The sequence below is a fragment of the Polyodon spathula genome, chromosome 11 (assembly GCF_017654505.1).
Source record: "Polyodon spathula isolate WHYD16114869_AA chromosome 11, ASM1765450v1, whole genome shotgun sequence".
NCBI lineage: Eukaryota > Metazoa > Chordata > Actinopteri > Acipenseriformes > Polyodontidae > Polyodon > Polyodon spathula.
The window spans coordinates 39342548-39357060 of record NC_054544.1 but is presented as its reverse complement, the minus strand read 5'-3'; the positions used below and the strand labels follow the sequence as shown (position 1 = coordinate 39357060).

Below are 14513 nucleotides of genomic sequence, written 5' to 3'. Positions count from 1 at the left end.
ATGCAATGTGATAGTTATATAGGAGTCTATTATAAGCAGTTATAGAAGGATGTTTTTTGTTGTACTTTTTTTTTAATCAGACTGACTGAGTAAATGTATAAAATAAAGCAGCTTTAGAGACTCCTTTTCAGGTGGGAAGTAGAAACTAAGAAAAGTTCCTCTTACAGGTCAGTTCAGCCTCAATTAAAAAAAAGGTGTCTATGACATTAAGAGTTGTGAAAATGAAAGGCAGTTACTGTTATTACTTTATAACGTGTCACTGGCAGACGTTTTCAGTTCCCAAAGGTCCACATTTTTAATGAGGATTGTAAAAAGAGCCTCCACACTGCCGAAACTAGAACATCTCTCAATTAAACACTCGGGCGTCTTGAAATAATGAGTACCCTGTAGGGTTTTGAAGAGCAGGTCAAACGTCAGGTAGTAGTTGTGATTACAAAACCGTGTTTGTTTTATTGTGGCTGATTTATTTGTTTTATTTTTTTTTTAACTCTCTCAATTTCAGAGTGACCTGTGGTCTTTAGGAATTACAGCCATAGAGATGGCAGAAGGTGCTCCACGTAAGTAATTACAGTCTTGCAGATCTTTGCATCATAAAAATGTAAGGTAGATGCAATGAAGGAAAACTTGCTCAAATATTGTGGGCTAAGCGAAATGCCAAGGACCTTGCTGGCATGATGAATTAAAAATAATAGCTAATATTTAGAGCAGATTATCTACTCGCAGATACTGAAGTATGTTATTTTGTAACCAAGTGTTCAAGGGGGTACTTAAGTCACTGTATACTGTAGATAAGTTGGATTTCAGAGCGGGATGTTTGTGTTTGATAAACTATTGTCAGGATGCCAAGGGTGGTTTAAGTGATCTATTAACTTCTGCTGCAGAGTTGAAGACTCAAGTTGAGTATTAAACACTATCTAAAGGACTTGAGGCATTATATACGTTTTATGCAACAAGTCTGTTGTGATGTCCTTTGGAGTTCTCAAAACAGAAACATAGGGCTAAAACAAAATACATTTCTAGTCATTGAGTTAGCATTATGTGTTTTTAGCCATAGGCTCCTGGTTTTGCATTGAGTTCCTTGTGATTTTCCCTTAATAGCTGCAGTGTAGAAGAGCCCTTGAAGCTGAAAATGCAGCTTTTGGTGCCATCCAGTTCAATAGAACTGTGGAGGGCATTTATTTCCTATTGTTTTGAGAAAAATGTGTTATTTGCTGGATTTAAGAGCAGAGTAGTTAAAAACCAATCCACCCCAACCACCAACACTATTTTAAAGATTTTAAATTCCTGGATTATTGTTTAGAATAAAGTGGATTATTTTATAAGAAGCATTGACTTGGAAAATAATATAGTACAAAAATGTATTTTTTTGTTGTTGTTTTGTTTCTTCTCATTCCTCATGTTAAAGATGTAGAACTTTTATTTATATAGTGCACACCCAGGTACATTAAATCGTTGATTATACAGTATATGCGTTTCCGAGTTATAGACATTTCAGTTTTATTAACACACTTCATTGAAAAGAGTGCACTGAATTGAGTGCATTGAGTCAATATAATTTATATTGTGTAATTTCTTTTTTCTGTTCAGCACTCTGTGACATGCATCCCATGCGAGCCTTATTTCTTATTCCAAGGAATCCAGCACCGAGATTGAAGTCAAAGAAGTGGTAAGGGCAGCAAAGCATTGCACAGTCACATCAAAGCATTGTATATCACTTTACTGGACTCACTTCAGACAGTTAAAAACCTCAGAATTTCTATCAACCAGAAGACTCCATCACAGGGCTGTAACATGTGATTCCTTACTAAGACTAATGCCTTACTGTATTATTAAAGTAGTCAAAGTGTCATAGATCATTAGCTGCTGTTTTGACTGTAGCTGTTACTCTTTCCAGGTCCAAGAAATTCCAGACGTTCATTGATAGCTGCCTGGTGAAGAACCATGGCCAGAGGCCCAGCACTGAGCAGCTGCTGAAACACCCGTTCATCCGGGACCAGACCAACGAGAGGCAGGTCCGCATCCAGCTAAAGGATCACATTGACAGGACCAAGAAGAAACGGGGAGAGAAAGGTCTGTCGTAAATAGGAGCCCTTAGGTGATGAGTTATCGTACAGTGTGACAGACAATCCCAGACATGCTTGCAAGGGTTTACAACTGATCTGGCAGTGTGTCAAGCCATGCATTTAGTTGGAATTGCTATGCTGGCCTTGTACCAGATGGGCAGGGATTCAGGTAAAAGGCAGAATAAAGCAAGGTTATAGCACACCTTCAGTGATAAATAGTAAATTCGAAGAACAGACTTTCTCATGCCCAATGTGCCTGCAGAAAGCAGAAGCTGTTTTTCCTAACTTGACATAATAATTAAGTGCGTTTGTGGAAGAGGTGTGGGTAATTCACTGACCAGGAGACAGACAGGTGTAATTGAAAACACCACACAGGTGCCCAGTTTTATTTTTAGGCCAGTTCTTATTTTTTCCCGGCAGAGGGCACTGTTGGCCGTAGGCTGCCTATCAACGATGATAGACAGCACCACGGAAATACCAAAGTTGGTAAGCGCAAGTGCACTCACAGATGCTCAAAGAAATAATAATGAAAACAGAAGGCAAAAAGAACAAGGGAAAATAAAACAGTAATAAAACTACAAATAAAAGGTGCTGCACTCGGCAGCGTTATCCCGGTCGCCGCTACCCGCACGACCCGGATCACCGTCCTACTCTGTCGGCTCCCTGCCTGCTCTAAACAATAGTTCGGGGTCTGCCCAAGGGTTCCCCGCTGTCACTCTCTGACTTGTTCGCTGTTCTCCGCTGGTCTCTCCGTCCTCGACCAGCGCTTCCTCACACACACAGCGCGTCTACAAAGGCAGACCTGAGGAAACAGCAGAGCATTTTTTAATCTGCCAAGACTCTCCTCTCAGCCATTCAGAGAGGGGGAAAGTCCACGCACCTACCTTCCCACCTCCCAGTGTCACTGCCATGACTCACAGGTGGTTGTTGGAAGGCTGCCGCCCTCTTCCTGCAGTACTGTGAACACGCCAGCAGAGTCAGCACAGATCTCTCCCTGCTACAGCGTTGTAATGAACTCGGAAACTGGACGACTTGTGCGTTTGACGATGAATTGATAGTTGTTAATGTTAACCCTTTCATGCACAGAGCTGTTTAAAATTATTTACAGCCTCATATGAGGACATCTGCATGAAAGGGCTACACAACAAGACAATATGTCAAAGTCATCATCTTTTCATTGTTATACATACATTCTTAAGTGAACCAACCTTCATGTTATTATTCTAAAATGTGTTTTATTTGTTCAAAAAAACTTAAAACATTGTAAGATCTTCAAATAGTAAAGAAACTACTGTAAGGTAGACTTACAGTAACTGTGACACATTGTCTTTAAATTCTCAAAGATCTGATGTTGATTATTGTTGTGGAAATGCTGAATTTCAACTTGAATCTGTTCTGGTGCTGCTGTTCTAGATGAGACAGAGTATGAGTACAGTGGGAGTGAAGAGGAGGAAGAGGAGAATGATATGGGTGAGCCCAGGTAAGAAACCATCTCTATTTAGACCTGGGGGTCTGTTTCAAAGTCTGTTACTGTACTTTGCTTTTCACCAGACTGCCAAATGTATATTATAATCTTAATAATGGCACTCTAAAACACACACCTTCTCTAGCGCTTTGCTTTTTAGGTATTAATTATCCCTCAGCCGGTGATGCATATATCCTCAGAAATCGCCATTCATTATATTTTTGCACATACACATGTAGATAATCAAGTATGATAAAGCTTAAGAAATTTATCTGAGACTGTTTCTGTCTGCTCAACCACTGATCTTTGTGTCCCCCTCTTTTCCACAAGCAGATCTCAGTTAATGAGTATCGGAGTCTGTGGATTTAGAAATCAGTCTATCTATGAATATCTGTGTTGCACTTACATTTTGAAGGACTGCTTTTCTAGTTATAAATACATGTGTTAAGTACATTCTTTAGAACACCTTATTGAGTGTAGAATCATAGGGTAGGGGCACCTGTCTCATTTTTTTTTATGATACTGATGGCTGTAATCTTGGCATTTATGGTACTAACACACTTCTCTCTGTAGCTCCCTGATCAACATCCCTGGCGAGTCAACACTGAGACGGGACTTCCTTCGCCTTCAGCTGGCCAATAAGGAGCGCTCGGAGGCTCTGCGCAGACAGCAGCTGGAGCAGCAACAGAATGAGGAGCACAAACGCCAGCTGCTGGCCGAGAGGCAGAAGCGCATCGAGGAGCAGAAAGAGCAGAGACGGAGATTAGAGGAGGTAGGGTAGGGTTCTGCAGCTCTTTAATAAACCGGAATCCCTCTATTGCTTTTCAATGAACTTTACAAAGAACCAGCAATTCTGAAAGCATTTTCTAACTAAATAATCCCATTGAGTTGCTTCCTATTTAATCCCTCCAAGGATATTATTCAGTTTGTCTTTGTCTATACAACAGTCCTCCCTGTAGGTCATTTAATGGGCTTCAGGTTGAACATTACAACTTTGTTCTGTTAACAAATGGTAACTAAATAACATTAAAATATTGATATAGTTTAAAAATGTTGTCCCATTTGGTTAGACCAGACGTTGTGATGCATCACATTTGATTCTGCAGGTAAAGTTTGACCATTAGACCACTAGGAGTCATTGTACATTGTAAGCTGACACTGCTGTACTGCCAATATTCATACCCCAGGAACCATTTGAGGAGCACCCACTGTGTAGAGTATATAAAGCTACAGTGAAATACACCATAAAGATGTTTAAATGAATTGTCTAAAAACACAAAATGTGACTAAAAGGGTTGGTGACCTTGACCCAATATGGCCTCCGTATTAGTCCTGTGAGCACACATTGAGATGCTTTCTTCATATTTGGAAATGCTTTCTTCATATATGTGTTCTAGGATTCTTGCTTCATTTTTGTACCTCTGTCATTCGGTTATGTTGAATTTAAAGAATATACATAGGATCACTGTCAACAAGAAAAATCAGTTTTGCACAAAGTACCAGTAGTCTAATTTGAGAGCCAGTTATATACAGGGCTTCTGATTTTCGATAAAGCACACCTGATGGGGGTATAGCCAATAAACCGGAAAAACAGTGGCAATGGTTAACTACAATAAAAACTGCTTCCCAGTGTAGCTGGGCAATGCCCCTCCTTTCTGAATTGTATCTGTCATTGATTCGTTCTGAATACTTTGAACCCGCCCCAACTACTCAATAACAGCACATTCCTACATTTCTATTGGAGACTCCACTTGCAAGATTTAAAACAAGATTACAATTAGCAGTGGAGGCTTGTTTGCAGTATTTAAAGATATGGAGGATTTCAAACAGAATTGCAAATTGTTGCGATATGTAAAACAGAATGTGGCCGTGACCATAAGGATTTCATTGTGGAAGACAGTAAACGAAAGAAGATACAACTTAAGTGTAAAAAAAAAAAAAAAAAATTACCTTAAAAACTAGTGTATAAGTCGCATCTGTGTATTCCCTCAATTTCATAAAAATCGAAAAATAGAAGCCCTAGTTATATAATAACTGTTGTAATTGGTATCCAGGTTAAATGTGTCGTATTAATGACGGAGAATATATTTTTGGAAACAGCTTATGTTTCTCATAATGGAGTCAAACGCCTACCTTCCAGCTGCAGTGTTCTACTCATTAATACTGACACTGCATTTTAACAACTCACTGTGTTCCGTGTTTGGAACTGTCTGTATTGAAATCTAAGCACTGACACCCACGCAGTGAGTCTAATTCTATAGAACCTTGATGAGAGGGCATTACTGTCTGATAGATAACAACTCTGGGGAAGATGACAGGGTGCTGATCTAACAAACAAGGTCCAGCTATCCGGCCAAGGCTTTAAATCCATTTTCTTACCTTGGATTAACACAAAGTAGCCCCCATTTGCTCCCTGTGTTACAGGTGCTAGGACGTTACCATTTTGAGGGTCAGACGAGGTTCAATAACCAATGACACCAAGGAAGTGAGCTTGTTACATTGTGGCATAAAAATGGCCTTAACCAGAGTGACTATTATGTTTATTGAGGTAGGAAAATGTTTTTTACTCGCTGTGTAGAAAAAATGAAAAGCTAAATTACTATTAGGTAAAAGTCAGAGGAGCAGAGTAGTTGTGAAAGAACACTCCAGGCTCAGATACACAGGAAAATACATCCATGTTTTCTTAGTTTTCACAAATTATATCAATTCAAGACTTAGCCCCAGTATTGTTGTTGTTTTGGAAAGCAAACTGTTTACATGTATACAAATCAAAGTCCCAGAGGCTATTTAGCATTTAGTCTATATGTAGTCTATGTTGAACATACATTTTTTACATGTATCCTGAGAACAACTTCTCTTATTATGATGAAGCTTACTAAGGAAATTCTGCTGCACAGGTTATTGGTAGTGTCAGAGTATAGGGTCTGGCTTTGTCGCGGCCATTGTAAGCTTTTAAACTGAGCTACAGATGGATACATTATTGTATTATAAGTAGGGATTAAAAACCAGAACAGTAACTTTAACCCTTATCTTTTTTTGGTAAATATTCACTAGTTTTATTAAATGGGCATAGCCACATTTATTATTTTAAATAAAAAGCTTTGTTGAAGGAGAAACTCAAAATTCATAAACCACTATTACCATTATTTTATTTCTGTTTGTTTCTTTTCGATTATGTTGTAATAACAGGAGATTATCTTGGAATTGTTCCTTCTTAGTGTGGTTCCCCTGTCTCTGTGGCCTGTGTCCTCAGTGGGAGCCGCTATTTCTCCCAGGAAGCCTGCAGTTTGATTGATTAACCCGCCAATGATGGCAAATAAAACCCTGATCTTGTTCTCCAGATGTACAGTACATGCAGCGACAACTTTCATTGCCTCGCAGCTGAGGAATCGAAAAAGAGCTTCCCCAAACGCAGCTAAAAAAATCTAATAATTGTATCCCACAGTGCGATAATGAGTGTTTTGGACAGGCTTTCCTTTTTATGTTGATAAATACAAAGTTTAAAAGAGTTACTGTAAACCCCATGTGGAAAATAACTATACAAAATGAAATAGTGTTACTTTGAGACACCTTAAGACGAATCTAAACAACTAGAAATGTAGACCTGTCGCTTTTCACAAAACAACGCTTTTGGCTTATTTGAGTACTCTGCAGTTTCAGTAGTTTTTATAAGAAGCAATCTTGGTATAAGTTCAGAAGAAGCAGTTGCAACATTATTTTCATTGATTGGTAACTTGTGTTCAGTAAATCTCTGTATTTCAGTCAGCACTGTTGATGAGAAAGTCCTGATGCTTCCTGGTTAGTCACTCCAAAGGTGTGTCAGACCATGTGACTAACAGCAGTGGTTTCCAAACCTGGCTCAAGTTTTAAATGAGTATTGTTTTCCAGTGCACATACTATTGCACAGCCCTTACAGACATTCTCTGAGACTTGGTGTGAATCTACACCAAGCAGTTGATGAGTTAATAATACTTACATTGGCATAAGACACTTGCTGACCTCTTGACTTTAGAACTTGCTCTTTAGTTGAATGTTACAGTACATCGTCCATCTTTTAACTGTATGGTTGCAGTTCAAGTCCAGCCCTTGCCTTTCCTTTCAATTCAGTGGGCAGATGCCAAGTCATTACAATGCAGTGGAATATGCAGGTTGTCCATCTTCCACTGTTTCAATAAAACAAGTAAAGCAGAAGCATCAAATTATGCCAAACGACAACATCTTAAAAAGGTGATGGGACTACCAAGAAGATTCGCGGAGGGTGAAAAATTGAGAAAACAGGATGTTATTGTACTAAACTGATTATTACGCAGTGCATTGGTTCTCCCGAAATCTACAGGACAAGTGCAAATTAAAATTGCCAAGGCTTTTACAAATGAGGGCTGCTTTTTTTATATAACTTGCTGATAGATTAAAATGTCAGTATTTTAAATGTGGCTTTTCTGAAGACTGCTAGGTTCATTCATGATATGATAATGATGAGAGCAGTGATATAGAGGATTGAGACAAGTTTCATACATTTTTCTTTGTGGGAGTCATTCCTTTTTAGTGATAACCTTTCATTTCTAGAAGCCTATGAATCTGTTTTAGGATGTGTTACTGTCACCTGACAGCCTTTCTCAGCAGTCTGTCTGCCACATCTCTGAGCTGTCCCTACTACTGCCAACGACAGCAACTGGATTGAGTGGCTTCAGCTCACAGGAGGCTGTAGCGGGATTGGGGGAGTGGGAACATTGCCCCTGTGCTCAAACCAATGCCTCTCTCCCCATCCCATCACAAGTTATTGTTTTTCTGAGGTTCTGTATTAGCAATTTAGGTACCTGAGAGACCCAAGGTTACCACCTTTGTTATAAGCCTTGTCTAAATTAGTCGTGCATGTTATATACAATACTGCCCTCTAGAGGAAATACCCAAATACCTTTGACTCCTTTGTTTAATTAAGTTGGCAGGTTTATTTAAGTTGGCAAGTGTGGTGTGTGATTTAAGCTGTAACCATGTGAAAACAAAAATCAGATATTGTGGCTAAAGCCACTTTCCACCTTTTTTAAAGGTGTTTCTGTTTGCCTGAATTTAATATGACTATTGGGATAGTTGAAAGTTGTAAATGCACTTTTTTTTTTTTTTAAACCATCAAAATGAAATTACTTTCTACTTACTGTTTCTGACTACTGTATGAAATGTTCCTCCATTTAACGCAGAATTTATTGTTTTGATTATGCATATAACCTGGGTCATTATTTGGATGGGTGATTTAGAAGGTGAATGTTTTGCCATCAGCACGTCCTATTACTGCACCCAGTGATGAAAAAAAAACAAAAAAAAAAACAGGTCTGCAGTTTACATTTATTTTATTAAACTAAGCTGCTGTATGATATTCAAGCAGTGAAATAAACAGTGCTGGGTTTTATCTGAACAGTGCATTGAGCAACATCATATTGTACACAGGTAACTGCAAAAGTAAGTATTGAGAATGCTGCTTGCAAACGCTTTAAGCTCCAGTTGGCTTGGAAATAAGAATGTAGGTCGGCACTGTTAGTAGACCAAGGGACATACTGACACTGTGGCAACTTGTTTTCACCACAGTCTAGCCAGCAAGACCTACAGTATACAGGCACTAAATGATCGATCTCATGGAGGTCCAGGGTACAGCATGGTATTGAGAAAAGACTGAATACAAATTGAATATTTTCTCTAACTGTTCTGTCTGTTTTGGCAGCAACAACGTCGAGAGCGCGAGATGCGGAAACAGCAGGAGAGGGAGCGCCGGCGCTATGAGGAGATGGAGCAGATGCGCAGAGAAGAGGAGAGGAGGCAGGCGGAGAGGGAGCAGGTACTGAACACCAATCCACTTGAACAGACTTTCATTTACTACTGTTTAACACTAACCATAAAAACCTGGGGACTGAAAAAAAAAATTGTTTAGCGGGAGATGGTTTCTTATGTCCTGATAATATAATCCCGAACACCAAAACAACTGACTTTAGGTCTAGCATTTTGGTATCTTCTGTGTAGTTGCCATACAATTACATTTGTGCTTTTATTTTTTCGTGCATTTTATTTATTTTTTTATCTTAGACTTGGCATTGGGACAAATAAATAAAGGCTGACTGGAGGTATGGCATTCATTTCATTGAATGTGTTTGTAGTTGCCAATAGTTACTGCATACCAATGTAATTTAGGATGCTGTGGGTCAGAGAGAGGTACAAATGGGCTCTTAATCACCCACTGTTCTACATTCCTAGAAAATAGATCAAACGTTATCAGAAAATCCTTTATGAAAAGGCAGAAAGTTGTCAGTTTTAGCGAGACAGATTTGCTGAAATGTTACCTCCAGCTGGGTTGTCTTAAGTTGTAGGAATACAACACATTTAGATTTTGGAGGGGGTTGCCTTTTGGATCAGTGGTGAACGTCTTCTTAAAGGTGTTTGCAAATGGGAATGACCTTGTAATACAACCAAGATGAATATGGAAAAGGAAGGTAGAGGAAAGAAAAGACTGGATAACTGATTTGAATCCATGTATCTTCAATTAAGCCTTTCTGACCAGCACTGCTCCCCCTGCAGAGACAACCATCAAACTAGGGCTTCTGTTTTTGAGGGATTTTTATTCTGTTTTCTGTATTTGTTTTTAGAAATTCGTTGTCTTTTTGTAGATGGTCAAAATTGAGAGCTTTTATTTTATCCTAAGAACTGCTTAAATCAAATAACAGCACAGATGGGACTCACATTTTATGCTGTACCTCTTTTGCAATAGAATACAGTAAACTGTACCATTAACACAATTTTAGTAGTAGTTGCTGGTGTTCTTTTGGTGTTTTATAGGATACAACTGTCTTATTTTTGTTTTGTTCAGGGGGTATTAAAACATAAATTTAACATCAGTCTCTCTTCCTTGTTTCACCTGAAGAGACCTTTGAGGTCTTCAAACCTTGTAGTTTAATTTTTGTTTAGTTAGTCCAATAAATGGTATCACATCTCCTTTCTCTTTGTCTAACATAAATTTAGAAACCCTACCTATATCTTTTAAACTTTGAACTTCGTACAGCACCACCCATTGACTACAGTTTACTGTGAAACTGTAAATTCATAAAAGATGTAGGTTTGGGAGCTGTTAAACTGAAGGCGAGGAAGCCTTGAAACAGAAAATGTAACCTTTCCATCTGCGTTTGATATAAACCTCTTAAAGATGTCTCCATAACCACATACAGTATATAATATAGATGGCCTCCTGTGCTGAATAAAATAAAGTAGATTCTTCCCTGTATTAAAGTCTCCTATGACTACAAATCTCCCGCCAGGACAGCTCTGCTGGCCTAGCTGTGCAGATCAGTCAGCGTTATAAAGGCCTGGGAGGAGATTGTGCTTGCAGCTATGTTTATTACATTCGCTAGAGGTGAACAGGTTGAGAAGTGTCTGTCACTGTCACCAGGCAGAGCTACCTCCATCCTGCAGAGTGCAGGGAGATATTTTCAAAGCTCAGGGAGGTAGTGAAAGTGTTGAAAAACTGTTGAAGTACAATATCTTTCCAAGCTGGTATTTTATCTGTTACTTCCGCCAATGTTGTTTGTGTAAATATCAGTGTTCCTCCTGTTTTAATTTCCGAAATCGTCTCCCAAGTGAAGGAATTCAGTTACCATCCCAAAATAAAATAATGCCTTTTATATTGTGCGCTGAAATGACATTTTTGTGGGACATTCAGAATAGCAGGAGTCCTGGATCGCAGGGCAGGCTACATCTGATACTGCAGAATGATCTCTATATCATTTGATTCCTCGTTATACTACCCTGCATGCTGTACATGGGGACCTTCACACATTGCTTAAACGGATTTCTGGGCAGGTTGTTTTTTTTTTAATTCCATTTTCTATGTGCCTCCTTAGATGGGCCTTAGCAGCTTATTCCCACTGTGGTTGTTTTCCTGTGACCTGTGTCCATGACTGCTGTAGCATTTTAAAGGTGTAAAAACTAACGCTTTAAACATGTGTGTTACTCGGGTGAAGCATACTGACCTTGATAGAAGTAGAGAGTTACAGGTAATAGGACAACACGTAGTCGAATATAGGCTGCAAAGAACAGGAGTACATGTTTAACGCAGGAAGTGAGTTTATACTGTTGTGGTAGAAAAATGTGTTTGCCTGGGTAAATGTGAAAATAGAAAAACACTAAAGATCAACAGGTGTGTTTTGTTTTTTGTTTTTTTCATTTTAAAGCAGTGTTTATTTTAAATAAAGGTGTATTTCAAGCTTTTTGATGCTAAAGGTCCGACCTGTACGCTTTCCTACTAACTGTTGCCGTGGTTTTTGCACTGTGCTCTTTCTGTTTCCACCCGGATGGGTCCTGTCTGTCTGAATCACCGGTTCTGTTTCTCTTCTCTCTGCTTCCTGCTGACCGTACAACCAGGAGTACATCAGGCGTCAGTTAGAGGAGGAGCAGAGGCAGTTAGAGATCCTGCAGCAGCAGCTTCTGCAGGAGCAGGCTCTACTTCTGGTAATGGGGCGGGCTCATCTGTCGTGCTGTGTGTGACGTACCATTTATTACATGTATGCATTTCTGTGTCTGTGTATGAAAAAGATCTATATATTATAATAAATATACAGGATGATTTATAAAGCCACCTTGCAATGCTTCAAGGGGGGGGGGACGACCTATGAGCAGTGAACATTGGCAGGTGGAGCCACCAAATGATTTGCAGCAAAATTCTAAGAGTATCTGTTATTACCATTTACCATAAATGACCCTGTAGTGTATACTGTAGCACACTATTATTTAGTGCTGCAATGTTTGTTTGTTTTATTCTTTCAAAATGTATATGAATATTCAAATATTCTTTACACTTTTCCATCTAGTTTAAAATGAATTTGTACCATATTGTAGAAAAGTCCTTGGGGTAGCCATCAAAAACCTTTTTAAGAAAGGAGAGGAACGTTCTTCTGTACAGTATAAGTAGTGTTCATTATTTATAAACTCTCCTTGCAAAATCCATTGTCAGTATTCAGAAAGGTAATTCTACATTGAGAATAGGTAACCATCAGAAAGTAATACATTATTTAGATGATATCTTATTATGTATAATCCAATATATTATATATATAAATATATATATAAAATATATATATAATGGTCATTTTTTTCGCCAAATACAATTCAAGCAGTGTTTGTTCCCAGCACTACCACCTTTGAATTATCTCCTTAATGTGACACTGTTTTGACTTGATTTCTGTCATTACAATTTTGTATCCCTCAAAGTATTTTTTTTGTCCACAACAGCATTGCAAAACCGGCAGCTGTCTTTTTATAATCATCATGCATTTAGAAAAAATGTTGGTATCATTTCTATAAGGCTCAAAATGTGTATTTTATGATTTCAGATTGGTTATTCTGCTAATGCGAATGTCACCTTCAGGAAAGATTAGCTCCCAGCATGCATTGCATGTCAGTGTTGCCAACTTCTACCTTCAATTTAAAAAAATGTTTTGAATCAGCATGTCAGGCAATTATACTGCAACTTGGAAATTGAGGTGAATTGTCTGCTTTCACCTATACATTAATGCAATATTTGTCTTGGTAGATGAGCAATGCCTTGCTACTATCAAATGATGGTGGTTTGACAACTCATCTTTTAAAAGTTCTTAGTGCTTCCTGGCAAGCGTAGGACTGTTTAATGCAATTCTTGTTGATTAAGCCTGTTGAATGATGATTCGGTCGTTTTTTCTCATTCGATTTGTATAGTGCTTTTTTTTTTTTTTTTAATGACTCTGGTAGCTAAGTTGGTCTTCAGCATTGTAGGTCACTTGGTTTAAAAAAAAATAAATAAATAACAATTGTATTTTCTCCACTCATGGACATGCAGTTGGATAATTCATTCACTATAATCTCCAAGTATTTCCTCTGAATTTGTACAACTGAGGACAATATCCTATTCACACTACCTAAATAATTTCATCATGCCACGTGATTTCCATTCACTTCATTCTTGATCACATTTTCAAAATGTAATGATTGCGCAGTACCTTTTTAACAGGTGCATTTACATATCTTCATAGAGGCACGTATTTATGCTGTTTTTGATCAAAGGCAAAGCACTTGTGCCAATATAATCTTTATTCCTTCAGGAGTACAAGCGGAAGCAGATGGAGGAGCAGCGGCAGGCGGAGCGCTTGCAGAGACAGCTGCAGCAGGAGAGAGCCTACCTGGTATCCCTTCAGCAGCAGCAACAGCAGCAAGACCCGAAGAAGCCACTCTACCACTACAAGGACACAGTGAACCCCACTGACAAACCGGCTTGGGCCAAAGAGGTAGGAGGGGCAGACGAAACCGATTTGCTGGTCTTGACAGTGTTGCCTCTTAGGGCTCAGGGCTGCCCACTTGTGGGGAAGCCAGGTCATTTTATACCACCTTTGACCTCTCTCGATTTTTGGCAGGTTGGCTCATGAAATGACAATTGACAACTTGGCAAACCAATCCCAAAATTGCATTACAGTACAGTATTACAGAGTTGGAGACTGTCTTGGCTTTCAGAACTACCTTCACTTAAGTGTATTATTTCAGTGATTAGGTGCCAGGAGTCTGAGCAATCAGACCCCTCTTAAATAAGCTGTACTCCCCATCCTTGAGCTTTTCAGTAATATACTAAAAAAATGGAGTTCTCAGACAGGGTGCAGTTTATCAAAAAAAAAGCATGGCCTGTTATAATCGGTATTATCAGGAAAAAACATGGCTTTAAAGTTGTCAGCTTAGTAACACAAGTGTTAAAATGACACACCAATGTAATAAATACATGATCTAATCTGATTTTATTTTATGGTTCCTCCCAATTGCTTTCTAATTTTCTCTGTATTGGAAAGCTCGCCAATCTAGAATGATTTGACAGGGCAAAGGTCTCCTGTGAACCAGTGCACCATTCAAGTAACTTCGGAAATGACCCATTGCTATATCTACATGTTAACAGCTATTCTTACACTCGCTTGGTCTCTGAAATTCACAATAAA

At 38.7% G+C, this 14513-nt stretch overlaps 1 protein-coding gene across 10 annotated transcripts in view; it reads left to right on the top strand.

The window, feature by feature from the left end:
- The window catches only part of LOC121322909 (TRAF2 and NCK-interacting protein kinase), a 141594-nt gene that overhangs the window by 88772 nt on the left and 38309 nt on the right, over positions 1 to 14513 (top strand). For 7 of the 10 annotated variants that reach the window (XM_041263497.1, XM_041263496.1, XM_041263491.1 and 4 more), the window contains exons 8-15: positions 503 to 557; positions 1588 to 1666; positions 1895 to 2070; positions 3477 to 3543; positions 4102 to 4300; positions 9242 to 9355; positions 11926 to 12012; positions 13638 to 13820. In XM_041263497.1, the coding sequence (XP_041119431.1) occupies positions 503 to 557; positions 1588 to 1666; positions 1895 to 2070; positions 3477 to 3543; positions 4102 to 4300; positions 9242 to 9355; positions 11926 to 12012; positions 13638 to 13820 (960 nt within the window). The remainder of the gene's footprint in view (positions 1 to 502; positions 558 to 1587; positions 1667 to 1894; positions 2071 to 3476; positions 3544 to 4101; positions 4301 to 9241; positions 9356 to 11925; positions 12013 to 13637; positions 13821 to 14513) is intronic. The other 3 variants (XM_041263500.1, XM_041263499.1, XM_041263493.1) reach the window with 1 other exon arrangement.